Source organism: Rhipicephalus microplus, chromosome 1 (genome assembly GCF_043290135.1).
Source record: "Rhipicephalus microplus isolate Deutch F79 chromosome 1, USDA_Rmic, whole genome shotgun sequence".
Lineage (NCBI taxonomy): Eukaryota > Metazoa > Arthropoda > Arachnida > Ixodida > Ixodidae > Rhipicephalus > Rhipicephalus microplus.
Window position 1 is genome coordinate 24,874,187 of NC_134700.1, and position 13,061 is coordinate 24,887,247.

General features: G+C 43.1%; 1 protein-coding gene across 18 annotated transcripts in view; it reads left to right on the forward strand.

The window, feature by feature from the left end:
* Nucleotides 1-13,061, forward strand: part of LOC119178120 (uncharacterized) — a 647,314-nt gene that overhangs the window by 105,628 nt on the left and 528,625 nt on the right. For all 18 annotated transcript variants that reach the window (XR_012894641.1, XR_012894638.1, XR_012894639.1 and 15 more), the window contains 2 exons: nucleotides 216-290; nucleotides 1,408-1,465. Coding sequence is in view for 12 of the 18 variants with exons in the window: in XM_075891185.1 (XP_075747300.1) it covers nucleotides 216-290; nucleotides 1,408-1,465 (133 nt within the window). In the remaining 6 variants the exon portion in view is untranslated. The remainder of the gene's footprint in view (nucleotides 1-215; nucleotides 291-1,407; nucleotides 1,466-13,061) is intronic.

The following is a 13,061-nucleotide window of genomic DNA, read 5'->3' on the forward strand; positions in this document are numbered from 1 at the left end:
TGCCCCCGGGCCCTAAGGGTATTGAAATAAATAAATAAATAAATATCATACGAGCGTAAATCAAGTTGCAGCTGCTGAGCTACTCCCAGCATAAAAAAGTGTATTCCAAGCGTTTCTCCACTTTAAATCTCCACACCAGCCATCGATGACGACGCGTACCCGGGACAGTGACTGCCCAGTGTTCAAAAGATCCTTGTACATTCTCTCGTTTCCAGTGCTGGGACGTGTGCAGGTTCTTCAACGACGACTTCGAAGTATGGAGACACATGTGCGCGGTGGAGGAATTGTGTGTGAGTATTCGTTTGCTTGTTTCATATAAATTGTATCAAAGAAAACAAGACAAATTGAACGTCACGATGCGTTTCGTTTCTCTTGAAGCACTGAAACACTCGGCATCGACTGCATTCTGTATCGCACTTGGTCAGGTTGTTTTACTTCTGTAAAAAACATAGAATAAAATCTCTCAGTATAATTTGTAACAAAATAAATTTACGAGCTCTGTTTGAAACACGTACTCCTCTCCCTAAGAAAACTCTGAACACAAAAAACAATTTTCGCAGTTCATCTATTGCATGAACTGCGAAAGAAATCTGATTACATCGAATATACTGTTACGAAAGCGGCTAGCGCTATGTTGCTCCTGCTCCACAAAAGAGTTTCGCATCGCCAGGGTGAAAAAAACATAAAGCACAATAATTTTGAATGACAGCCAGTAACGCGTGTTCGCATAAGTTTGAGGGTGAAGATCTAGAAATAACTGTGAGTCTAGAAGAACAACGTCTTTGTCGTCGTTCTTTCTAGGGGTTATTTCACCGTCACGAAGTCCTTATAGCGCTTGAGTTCACAAGGGTTTCAGCTGCTGTAATTACGCTTGAACTTGACTGGTGCCCAAACACAGAGCTCAGGCGCATGCACCCGAGTTTATATAAATGAATTCAGCTGTTCGTAAAATATGAATGCATACGATTTATAAGTAGTTACTGGGTGACTGGAATGAGGCTTCGACAGTCGCAACCCTAAATAAAGTAGCGACTATTGAAGGGTCGCGACTATCGACTCTCTGTAATGTCAATATCTGTCAGTACCTCTCTACATGTTGTTGAGTCTTAAGTGACATTTTTCTCAAAGAAGGGCACAGTAACAATTCTCCAAGCAACCCCACGGGTTCCCGTCTTTTTTTATGGTCAAAATAGTGACGGTATTAACCTAAATAGGCAAGCCAGTTTATTCTGACAAGTCTGTAGTGCACGAGAAAACGTGCCGAGTGCCGACTACGCTGACATTAAACATTTCTGAAATGTTTCAAAAATGTCAGTGCCAGTGTTTTCACAAAACACTGAATGTTGATTTCTTACTATATCCCGTGACATGTACAAGCATTGCAGTGATGGTGCACCGTTTTCGCAGTTTCCTGGCTGTCGACAGGCCTGCTCTTTCTGGTACAAGGCTTCACCGAAGCAACTAGGTATTATGCTGCATGCATGCTTCTTTTGAACTAAATGGGAACGTCTTTGAAAGTTGGAGAAAAACATTTTGAGAAAAAAAAAAGACTTGCCACATATATGAGTGTCTTTAAAGCAGCACGTCAACACTCATTGAGCTGTTCTGTTCTGTCAGTTTTGCCCCGTCCTGGAGGAAGATTTGTCGGCTCTAAACATCTCTCCGCGAGTTTATTTAATCACTAAAAGCTGCCGTCTTCCTGCAGTTTTTTTTTAAGACATTCTTATACACGGAAAGTGAGGACAAGCCGAAAAAAGTCACGCATACTGTTTTAAATGCGAAGCATTTCTTCGCGTACTACAAGCACTCTTGGCGTCAGTCTGCGTATCTATCTACCTATCTATCTAGCCGCTGACGTCTGGTTGCTCTCGTGACAACACCTTTAGCTTAGCATGAATAAAAATTAGTGTGGGAGGGTAAGATAGTTTCACGAATACGACGTGCTGATCAATACATGATTATTATAATATTCCCGTCTCGTACGTCGTCGAACACTTCCCGCCGAACAGAGACACATGCCCGCAGGTGGATATAGGCCACTGGTATGCGTCTATGTGATTGACAGGTGATCAACACTTAGTGTCTACCCAGGAACGACGAGAACACGCAATAGTATAATCTTAACTTTTGAGAATTAAAAACATGACATCGGCAGTGTTGATCTCACGAATGCTAATAATAAATGTCAAAGTCGCAGTGGCGATGGAGCCCCAGCAGCTTGCACATCAATGAAGCATTCTACCACAGAGCCACGACAGGTCTCGGAAATACTTTTTAATCAAAACGTATTGTTCGTAAAACGTGAATTGTGGTTCCTCTGCTGCCACTGCAACCACAACCAAGGCACTGATGTCGGATGCCATCAAAAACATGTACTCCCCTTTCATATAAAGGGTTAGGATATCTGCGATCACTTTTGAAACGGCACAAACACTCAACTAACCTCAGCACAGCATTCCACGACAAAGAAGTGAGAAAACCTGCTGGAGGGAGACGATAACGGTTCGTTTTAAACAAATATACATGGCAGCCGGCCAACACGTTGAGAGCCCCTCACAGGTACAAAGTGAATTGAGTCGCTTTTGAAACAACAATCGTAAACAAAAATATTATCGTAAAAACACAGCATACTCACGCAGTGATTCATGATGAGTTCGGCGAAGCGTCTGTCTGTCTGTCTGTCTGTCTGTCTGTCTGTCTGTCTGTCTGTCTGTCTGTGTCTGTCTGTCTGTCTGTCTGTCTGTCTGTTTGTCTGTCTGTTCGTCTGTGCGTCCGTCCTTTCATCTGTCCGCGCGTTCATCCATGCGTCAGTTAGTTCCGTGCGTTCTTCCGTGCTTCCTTCCATGGTTCTGTCCATCCGTCTGTCCGTCCATCCATCTGTCTGTCAATTTGCTTGTCAGTCTGTTTGTCTGATACTGCCGGTTACGCATAACGCAGGACAAAGTTAGATTAAGAGGATCTTCGCCCCTAAAACAACAAGTGGGTAAACGTCATTTTCAAGCCATTTTTATTGTTGTTTTGTCAGGCCTACAAATTGCAAACGCGACTTTTGGCTTCCCTGTTTTTACGTAAAACCGACCACCATTACATCCGTTTCGGTCCTTTCATGCTAGCAGCTGTACATGAACTGGCAGCAACGTAGGCAGGAGTGGTACTTTCGCCCCCCTCGTCATGAAACTTTTTTTAGCGATGAGCTACAGAGTACAAAACAGCACACGGCCGCACCTTTGTGCCCGCCCCACTCTTCGAATAAAGGTGGTGCCCTTTTCTGCCTACGGCTCTGGGCACTGGTGAATCTTCGTTGCACATCTACGTCATTGTCTTCTGGCAATTTGCGTAATGTGGTTCTCTCATGTGTTACAGTGTTTTTGTTTGTCATTTACTGTCGACAAAAGCACTTGTGCTCGCTTCAACAAAGGCACAAGTACTCGACTGTCCTAGAGCAGCTAACAGTTCTAGGGGCGAAACTCCTTAAGACGCGGGCAGAGCGTCCCGTCGTAATCAGATGTAGCCTCTTCTCGTAGGTTCTTGAACCGGCTGTCGAGGGTGGTACTAGTACATATAACAAAATGCCTATATACTGAAAAATGCAAGTGGCACGATACTAGAGGACATTACTTGTAGTGGGATGAATAATAAAAATCCAAGCATATCCATTGAGTTAATGATGATGAGTGGGGCGAAGCGTCCGTCAATCCGTCCACGCTTCCGTCCGTTCGATCGTTCTTGCTTCCATCCATTCGTCCGTCCATTCTTGCGTCCGTCCATTTATGCATCCGTGCATGCGAAAGTCCATCCGTCCGTCCTCTCGCGCGTCCATCTGTGCGCCCATTCATGCGTCCACGCGTCCGTCCTTGCTTTAATCCTTGCGGCCATTCGTCCATTCATTTGTGCGTCCACCCATCCGTCTGTCTGTCTATGCGTCCGTCCCTGCGTTTGTACGTGCGTTCGTCCATCCATCCATCCATCCGTGCGTCCGTCCGTCCCTTCATTCGTTCATGCGTCTGTCCATCTGTTCGTGCATGTGTCAAACAGACACGCAAACGACAGACGGACGTGGCCAGCGAATGATTCACGGTTTGCCAATAAAATCTTCAGAAGCTTCGCCCTACTCATCATCATTCAGTGCGTAGATATAGTGACATTTTTTTCGTACTACAACGTGTATAAATACGAAAAGGCAGTTGTCGTCTGACGTAACCATCTTAAAAAAAGGCAGATTCAACGTACAGTTAGGATCGATGATATGCGACGGGCGAATGATCGAGGTTGATATGTCCCATGAAAATCAGCACAACGTTACGAGGCGTGTGGAAGTAGTGAATGTAAAAACAAGCAGAAATCCTATGCGCAGTCAGGTGTCTAGATAAATTAAAATATGTTTATAGTCGCGTAACGATGGCACCACCAACGCTCGCGATACCAGCCTCAGCAGTGATAGGCATGTAAATTATGCCGTACATGACGTATATGTCATGATTATCAAGTGTGCGCCTGGCATTTGTGTTCATCGTCCATTCACATCGCGTAATAGCAGGTTTGGTACATGTGAAGCTAGCGAAACGACTGCAAGCACATCATGAGCATGGTATGTAGTCATGTTCTTATATGGCACGTACGTCATGATTCTCATGTTTGCACCAGTCATTTAGCTTTGTGATCCATTCACCTCACGTACCACCAAAGTCTAAAGCTATGTGTAGAGCTAGCAAAACGGCCGCAAGTGCATCATGAGTGTAGCATGTAGTTAATGTTTACGTAACACGCATGTCAGGATTATCATTTTTAAACGTGTGATTTACCTTCGTCGTCCGTTCACGTCACGTAATATTCAAATCGGTATAAGAGAAGCAGGCGAAACAGTGGTGGGTGCATCATGAGCCTGACATGTAGTCATGTTTGTACATGACACGCATGTTAGGGCCTGTCACCTATGTTCGCCATGCAGTCATGACATAAAAGTTTTGCTATATATCATGTGAACAAAACCACCGCAAGAGCAGCAAGAAATGCCCCGCCATGGTGGTCTAGTGGCAAAGTTACTCGGCTGCTGACCCGCCGGTCGCAGGATCAAATCCCGGCAGCGGCCGCTGAATTTCCGTTGAAGAGAAAATGTTGTAGGCCCGTGTGCACAGATTTGGGTGCAATTTAAAGAACCGCAGGCAGTCGAATTTCTCGAGCCCTCCACTACGGCGTCTCACATAATCATATGGTGGTTTTGGGACGTTAAAGCCCACATCAATATCAGAGCAGCACAAAATGACATGTAAAGCATGACATTCATGTCATGATTTTCTTCTCGTAACAATACTACAACTCACTTATGCTTGTCATACAGTCATGCCATAGCAATTTTCGTATAGATCTCATCACCGAAACGATCAGGAGATCTAAACTTCATAGGCGGCTGGATATATAGGTACATAGACAGATACGTGCAATGTCGCCGTAGTTCACCAAGAAATGCTTTGCATTGAAAGACTGGGCGAATGTAACGAATGAATCTATATTGCTTGAGTTGATCTCCTTCATTTGGAGGTTTTGTTCTTGAGTGAAAGAAAATTCAAGTTGCGGCTATTGCCTGCCTCATCCTTCGAGATATTTGTCAGTTCATTCTATATATATATATATATATATATATATATATATATATATATATATATATATATATATATATATATATATATATATATATATATATATATATATATATATTGAGTTAACTTGCAAATGGCACATAAGAAAAGGATCGTATTTACTAACGTTTCGGCCGTGGCACGGCCTTCGTCAGAGTAAGTAGGTATGATACAATGCAGCCGCTTTTATAGGCTCACGTGATGAACTCTCGGTATAGCAGCTAGGACAATCAAAGTAAAAAAATGGTAATCTGTGAGAACTTTCTGTTGATATGACTGACATGTGACGGGTGCATGAATATACGTCTCAAATTTCCTTGCGCATCGACACGCGGGGCACAGTATGGTTGGCAGGACATGCAAAAGAGCTTTGAAGTAATGAAACCACGGTTGACTAATATACATTCTAATACACACTAAAATATTTTACTAACCTAAGAAGTCGTGTTGTTATCGTGCGAGGCAGGTGAGCTTTCCTACGTTTTCATTGATACCTGAACGAATGGTGTTAAATTTATGGATCAAGAAGGATTCCCTCACTTCCCTATCGTGATTTGTCTTGAAACCGGACTGAATAATAGTGGCCCTAATTTTGTCGAAACCATGGCCAGGCATACTGACGTGCTTCGACAGCGGTAGATTAGGGAGGCTTACGGCATGTGCACGGTGATTATTAAAACGAATTCTGAAACTTGTCTCTGTTTGACCTATGTACTGAGCTCCGCATGTTGAACACTCGAGAAGATAGATGACGTTTATACTATCACACGTGAAGTTCCCATTTATCTTTAAAGAAAAACTGGACGATGTACTTAAAACTGTTTTAGATGTCGTCATGTGCGCGCACACTTTGCAACGTGGTTTGTTGCAGGGATGACAGCCTTCATGATGTGAACACGTGGTTTTAGATGAGGTTAGTAAATCACGAAGGTTCCGCGACCACCTGTAGACCACGCTTGGTTGTTCTGTAAAGATTCCTTTGAGCCGCTCGCTCTGTATTAATATGTTGAAATGTTTCTTTAAGATATGGTTCACATTTGGAGCTGAGGCCGCATGTGTCAAAATTAGATTAGTCCGCGAACAGTCTTTGGGTCTTTTGTTAGTACTCAGCAGGTCTGAACGGTCAAGCTCTTCGGCACGTTTGATGTCGTCTGTGATTATGCTGGCCGGATAGCTCTGTTTTTCGAGCGCGCTCCGAAGTTGTTCGCAGTGGCGGGAAAATTCGCTGCTATCAGAGCATATTCTTTTAAAACGGACTGCTTGGCTGTAGGGAATACTAGTTTTGTTGTGTTTCACGTGACTACTGCTAAAGTGAAGATATTGCTGCCTATCCGTGGGTTTTCTGTAAAGATTAGTTATCAGCTTCCCGTTACGTAGAGTGACCATGACATCAAGGAAGTTTATGTTCACAGGTGAATATGAGTGCGAAAAAGAAATCGCCGGATGGGCGTTGTTAAGATCTGCTATGAAAGAAAGAAGTTGCGATTCACTATGGTGCCAGATTAGGAAAATGTCGTCAATGAACCACTTATAGTAAAATGGCTTATATTCACAATTTGCAAGAAATTTGTTTTCAAGGAGTCCCATAAATATGTTAGCGTAGTTTGGTCCGATTCTTGTGCCCATAGATGTACCGCTAACTTGAACATAATGTGTCCCATCAAATTCGAAATTGTTAAGTTCAAGAATGAGCTTAAGCAACGTAGCTAACGTAGATGCGGAAACTGGTTTGTTGGCGTCGCAATCGTTGTACGCGCAGATAACTGCCTCGATGCTATCTGAGTGAGGAATATTAGTATATAGTGACGTGACATCTAACGTAACGAGAAACGAATTTTGAGGAACCTGTAGGTCAACAATATCTGATAGAAAGTGATTGGTATCTTTAATGTAAGAAGAAAAGCTAGACGGAATGGTGTTGATGAGGCTGTCTACATAACGGGGAAGGTTCTCAGTCACTGTTCCAATACCAGAAATTATCGGTCTACCGGGATTATCTCTCTTATGAATTTTGGGAAGAAGGTAAAACCTGCCAGCTACTGGGCTCAACGGTATTAGGGATTTCAGAGTGCTATAGCTCATTTCTTTATTATTAAAGAGCGCAGTCAAAGTATCACGAACAATATCTTTGAACTCGTTTGTTGGGTCATGATCTTGCCGCTTGTAATATGATGCATCACTGAGCTGCCTATGGCCTTCGCTGATATATTTGCTTCTGTCCATTACAACAATGGCGCCTCCTTTATCTGCAGGTTTTATAATTATGTCATTACGACTAGCGAGGGATTCTATTGCTTGTTGCTCTCTGTCAGTAAGATTGCGGTGCAATGGTGTACGTTCTTTATACGCCTGCATGACATCGCGTTGTACAGCTCTGATATAAAGGTCCAGACATTTGTCTCTTTGGGAGGGGGGTGTCCAATGCTTGTAAGATGGCAATGATGAGCTATCGGTACTGTGAGCCGAGGACCGATCATAAAAGTACTCACGGAGGCGCATGTTACGGTCGAAATTGTGAAGATCCTTCACCAACTGAAATTCACTATAACCTCCTGTTGTAGGGCAAAAATTAAGTCCTCGAGATAACACACTACGTTCCTCAATTGATAGATCGTAACATGACAAGTTTATAATGTTATCCTGTCCAGAAGATTTACTTTCCAGCTCGGGCTGGCGCATTTCAGCTGTAGTTGGAATGTTTCCTCGTCGGGAGCATTCCTTTTTTCCTAAGTTGTCACGCGCGACCTTCTTTGACTTTTTAGCATCCAGCTCGGCTAGCTTCTGTGACCGGTATAATTCGAGAGTTTTTATTTCTTCAGTCGTAAACTGAGAGGATTGCACAAGCTGTTTTTCCTGATTCCGCAGACCTTTTTCTGATGATTCATAATGGCTAATAAGTATGCTGGTTAGTTCAACAGACGCCCGATTTACGGTGTTGTGCCACCTTGACAGGTTTTTCTTTGACATCTCTGATGTGGCCGGCTGCAGTTTTAGTTGTAAACCTTTAGGAGCACTTGTTGCCGCGACATACATTCTAAGCATAGAAATGTGCGATTCACAACGAGTACGTTTTTCTATAACCTTCCTGGTCTTTAAAAAATTCATTGAGCCAACAGATAAAGTACTCTCACCCAGCTGGCGTTGTGTTAGTCAGTTCGTTCCTCTCGTGGTTGTGCCCCTGTTCCGGAGTCCGTAGCGTGGTTGAGACGGCGAAAGTGATGCAACGACCGCAGGCGGTGGTAGGCAAGACGTAGGCCGTGTAGATTGCAACTTGTTGATGTGGGCGCGCGATGCTTTTGAGGTGACGTTCTCTGCTACGGAAGGCTTGTTCGTCAGGGTGAAGGTTGCTGTCAGCGCGGTGTTGTTTCTTGAGTTTGACTGTGTTGTAGGATGACTGGGTGCTGAAGGTCGCCCAGCTCGATCCACTCGATGCGGAGAGTCGTCATTCGTTGATGAATCGCACCAGGCAGCTGATGTCGCATCCACCGGTCTCCTGAAGCACAGGTGGCGGATGTGGCTTGCAAGCAACGACACACCCTATATATATATATATATATATATATATATATATATATATATATATATATATATATATATATATATATATATATATATACATATATATATATATATATAAAATAAGGGAGAGAAGTGTATACCTAAGGGCTCGTATTTCCGTGTTTTAACACAATAATAATGAGATATACAGACAGTAATGCCAAGGAATGTACAGGGGAAGTTATTAGAACCAATGGAATGTAAATAAGAAGAAGGAAGAAAGAAAAGTGGATGAAAAAATTACCAGCTGTGAGCAGGAATCGAACCTACGACCTTCGAATAACGCGTTCGATGCTATATATATATATATATATATATATATATATATATATATATATATATATATATATATATATATATATATATATCCTCTGTTAGCAGTCACAGGGTGGTTTATTTCAACGTTTCGGCCTAGAGTCTGGACTTCATGATCCTGATGAAGGCCAGACTCTAGGCCGAAACGTCAAAATAAACCACGTTGCGACCACTCATGGAGAATCTACATGACTATATATACATATATACACACACACACATATATATATATATATGTATGTATGTATGTATGTATGTATGTATGTGTGTGTGTGTGTGTGTGTGTGTGTGTGTTCGTGTGTGTGTGTGTGTGTGTGTGTGTGTGTGTGTGTGTGTGTGTGTGTGTGTGTGTGTGTGTGTGTGTGTGTGTGTGTGTGTGTGTGTGTGTGTGTGTGTGTGTGTGTGTGTGTGTGTGTGTGTGTGTGTGTGTGTGTGTGTGTGTGTGTGTGTGTGTGTGTGTGTGTGTGTGTAAATTTGTCGGCATTGGCTTGAAAACCAGAAGCGAATTCTAAAGAGTATATATACTTCCGCAGCCTTTTCAAGAAAGTTGCGATACGAGGAGGGCGTCTCTCTATTGGTAAAGTTCCGAAGTCGAATTAATTTTTGGCACAGAATCTTGTATGAGATATCATTTAAAAGATTCAAGTTATCTTTTGAATGAATCCCCTTTTGTGCATAGGGAATATGAATGGCATTTTCCGATATTTCAAAATAATGGTTGTCAAGCATTGGCAGCTGAGAGAAGTGAAAGGTGTGAAGAAATCTCACCAAAATCGAAATATGTTGAAATAATAATCGGTGCATACACACGCTGATGAATATAACAACCACTCTTTTACAAATTGAAGGCAATATAAAGTTTCTCCTGACATTGTGACATATTCTCGGCATGTACAAGGATATTTACCTCAACACGTAAAATAGCTCGTGATGTACACAGATTAATAAGTGGTCTTTTACCCAGATACGTGAATGTACTCGACTGAATGCATGATAGGTGAGGACTGCGACCGATGAAACAGAAAGAACACGCTTGAAATAGCTGAGTGGGATCACTGTAATGATGACCACTAACTAATTTGCTGTGGCTGCCGCCCCAACGGAGCCGCCGGCGCCCATTTTCCCGTTCCAAGATTTACTGTATACAGTAACTCTACCCTGTCCCTAAAGTAACCGTATATGCTGCCTTCAGGTAGCAGAGTAGCGCATTTTTCCCCCCAACGCTGCTAGCAACCACGCACTGCGTGGAAGCTGGTGCACAGGCCGTAGCGCCGAAAGCAGTCGGCGTTCCCCTTGATTCTACCAAGTGACCGTCGTGTGCTCTTAGCTCGTTAGCTGAAAAGTGGTGCTTTTATTTGCTTTAGATTCATGCCTCTAAGCTTTGAAAGCAAAGTGTTTGCGTGAACTCGGCAACATTTTTGAAAAATAATACTGAAATTGGCAATGCAGAAGGCTTAGTGGGGCGCTCCCTAAATCTCAAGCCTAACTTTGCGTTCTTGAATTGTTGCTTATATTCTATAGCAGGCACCTTTGACCATGCGGCAGCGACGGTGCGTTCTATTTGGCACTGCGCAGAGCCTTTGCACTTTGCGTTACCGGACAGAACAAGAAATTCTTTCGAACTCCGCTCCACTTTTTAAAGCGAACACTATATTAACAATGCAAGACATACTGAAAAAGAAGCTAGGCATTACAATATTTCAGAAAATAAAGTTATGCCACGATAGTTTTTTTCGACAATTTCTGGGAAAAGGACACGCTTACGAAACCAGAAAAACTAGGTATGTTAAAGGTTTTACACGAACTAACTATGGTATGCAAAAACAATCTTACGTTATAGCAGACTTTTTAAATCATCATCCTACCGTGATAAACTTGGTACAAGAAACGATGCACATGAAATGCTTCAAAAGAAAGTTAACTGCATATCTCCTATCAATACAAGAATAATTCTGTTTTCTTTTTTTCTATTTTTTTCTTTTTTTTTCTCTTTTTTTTACCTTGCTGCAGTTTATACTGTATATGTATATAGAAAATCTTTCTGTTTCATATGTATATAGAACAATGTATATATGTAGAAAATCCTGTATATGTTTGGCCAAAATATGTATACTATATGTAACCTTGTGTATTTTGCTTAGATAACTGCCACTGATGTTTGAGTTGTGTGTGTCTAAAAAGGGGTGTGACACCCAGTCAGGCATTCGTGCCTTTTTGTCACTCCTCCTAGACAGGGCAAATGTACATATTACTTGTCTTTGTCTGAAATAAATACGAATACGAATACGAACTCCCGCGGCACATGCAATCCCGAAAGGAGCTGTCTCTTCTTTCTTGGACGGTCATTGACCCGCAAAGCATGTCGACTCGCGATCAACGACATGGTTTGTCGTTCGGCAGCAGACTTAAGCAAACATTATGAAGGCAACTATAAGGTCGACGTTTATGGCAGAAATCCCCACAGGGGCGTCTGCGTACGCAGGCGTTTGGTGTGTAGCGGCACCACGGACCCGATCTAATGGGGGGGGGGGGGCAAGGGTTCGACTCTTTCCCACGCCTAGCCGTGCGTTGCTGAGCCGTGTCTGGGGAAAAGGGGATCTTGGGGGTTGAGCTGACGCTGGGTGGTTGGACCTTTAAGCCCCCCCTCCCACTGAGGCAACACAACCCTTTGGCCCCTGCTTCACGTGGACGGCACCCCTATGCTGACCCACCCAGGAGCATGCAGTCGCCTTTTCCTATCTTTTTCTCTCTCTCCCTGCATCTTCGTCTTTATCTCTCCCTTTTTATCTGTCCTGTCATCTTCTCTTTTGCATTTACTTTCAAATTTTCTGGCTGCGAGGATTAACTCTGTGTAGGTACCCAACCTTGGGTAGTTATATTCAGCTATAGCGGCGATGCATGACTAGCGTCTCTAAGTGTTTACTATTCAACCTTGTAACGTCTTCTTGTTGGGCTCGGTGGTACGTGGTCACCATCACCGTCGAACTTTACACAATCTGTATGGCCAACGTTTTTCTCCTCTCCCTGATCGCTGCCCGAAAAGGTGGCGCACTGAAGAACCATTCCTCTTTTCAAAACCAAAGCAGTCTTTTCCCAAGTTTCATGTCGTGCATAGCCAGAAAAAAAAACAGAACAGTCTGAACAATCTCACCTTTTCTTGTCTCGAAAACACTCACCGAAGCAATTGGCCCAGGATATCGCGTAACCAAGTTGGTAAGCGGCCACCTCCTTTTGGAGGTTCGCGACAAGCTGCAATATGACAACTTACCTAAACTGGTAGCATTTGGGAATGTCCCAGATTCCGTAGGCCCCCACAGATGCTTGAACACAGTCCGCGGTGTCATCTCTGATGACGACCTTCTTGGAATATCAGAGATTGAATTATTGGAAGGCTGGCAAGACCAGAATGTAGTGAATGTTCAAAGAATAGTCATACGACGAGGCAAGGAAGAAACACCAACGTAACATATACTTACCACCTTTGGTACATGCGATTTACCCGATTAAATCAAAACCAGCTACTGCAAGCTTCGAGTCAGGCTCTACATACCG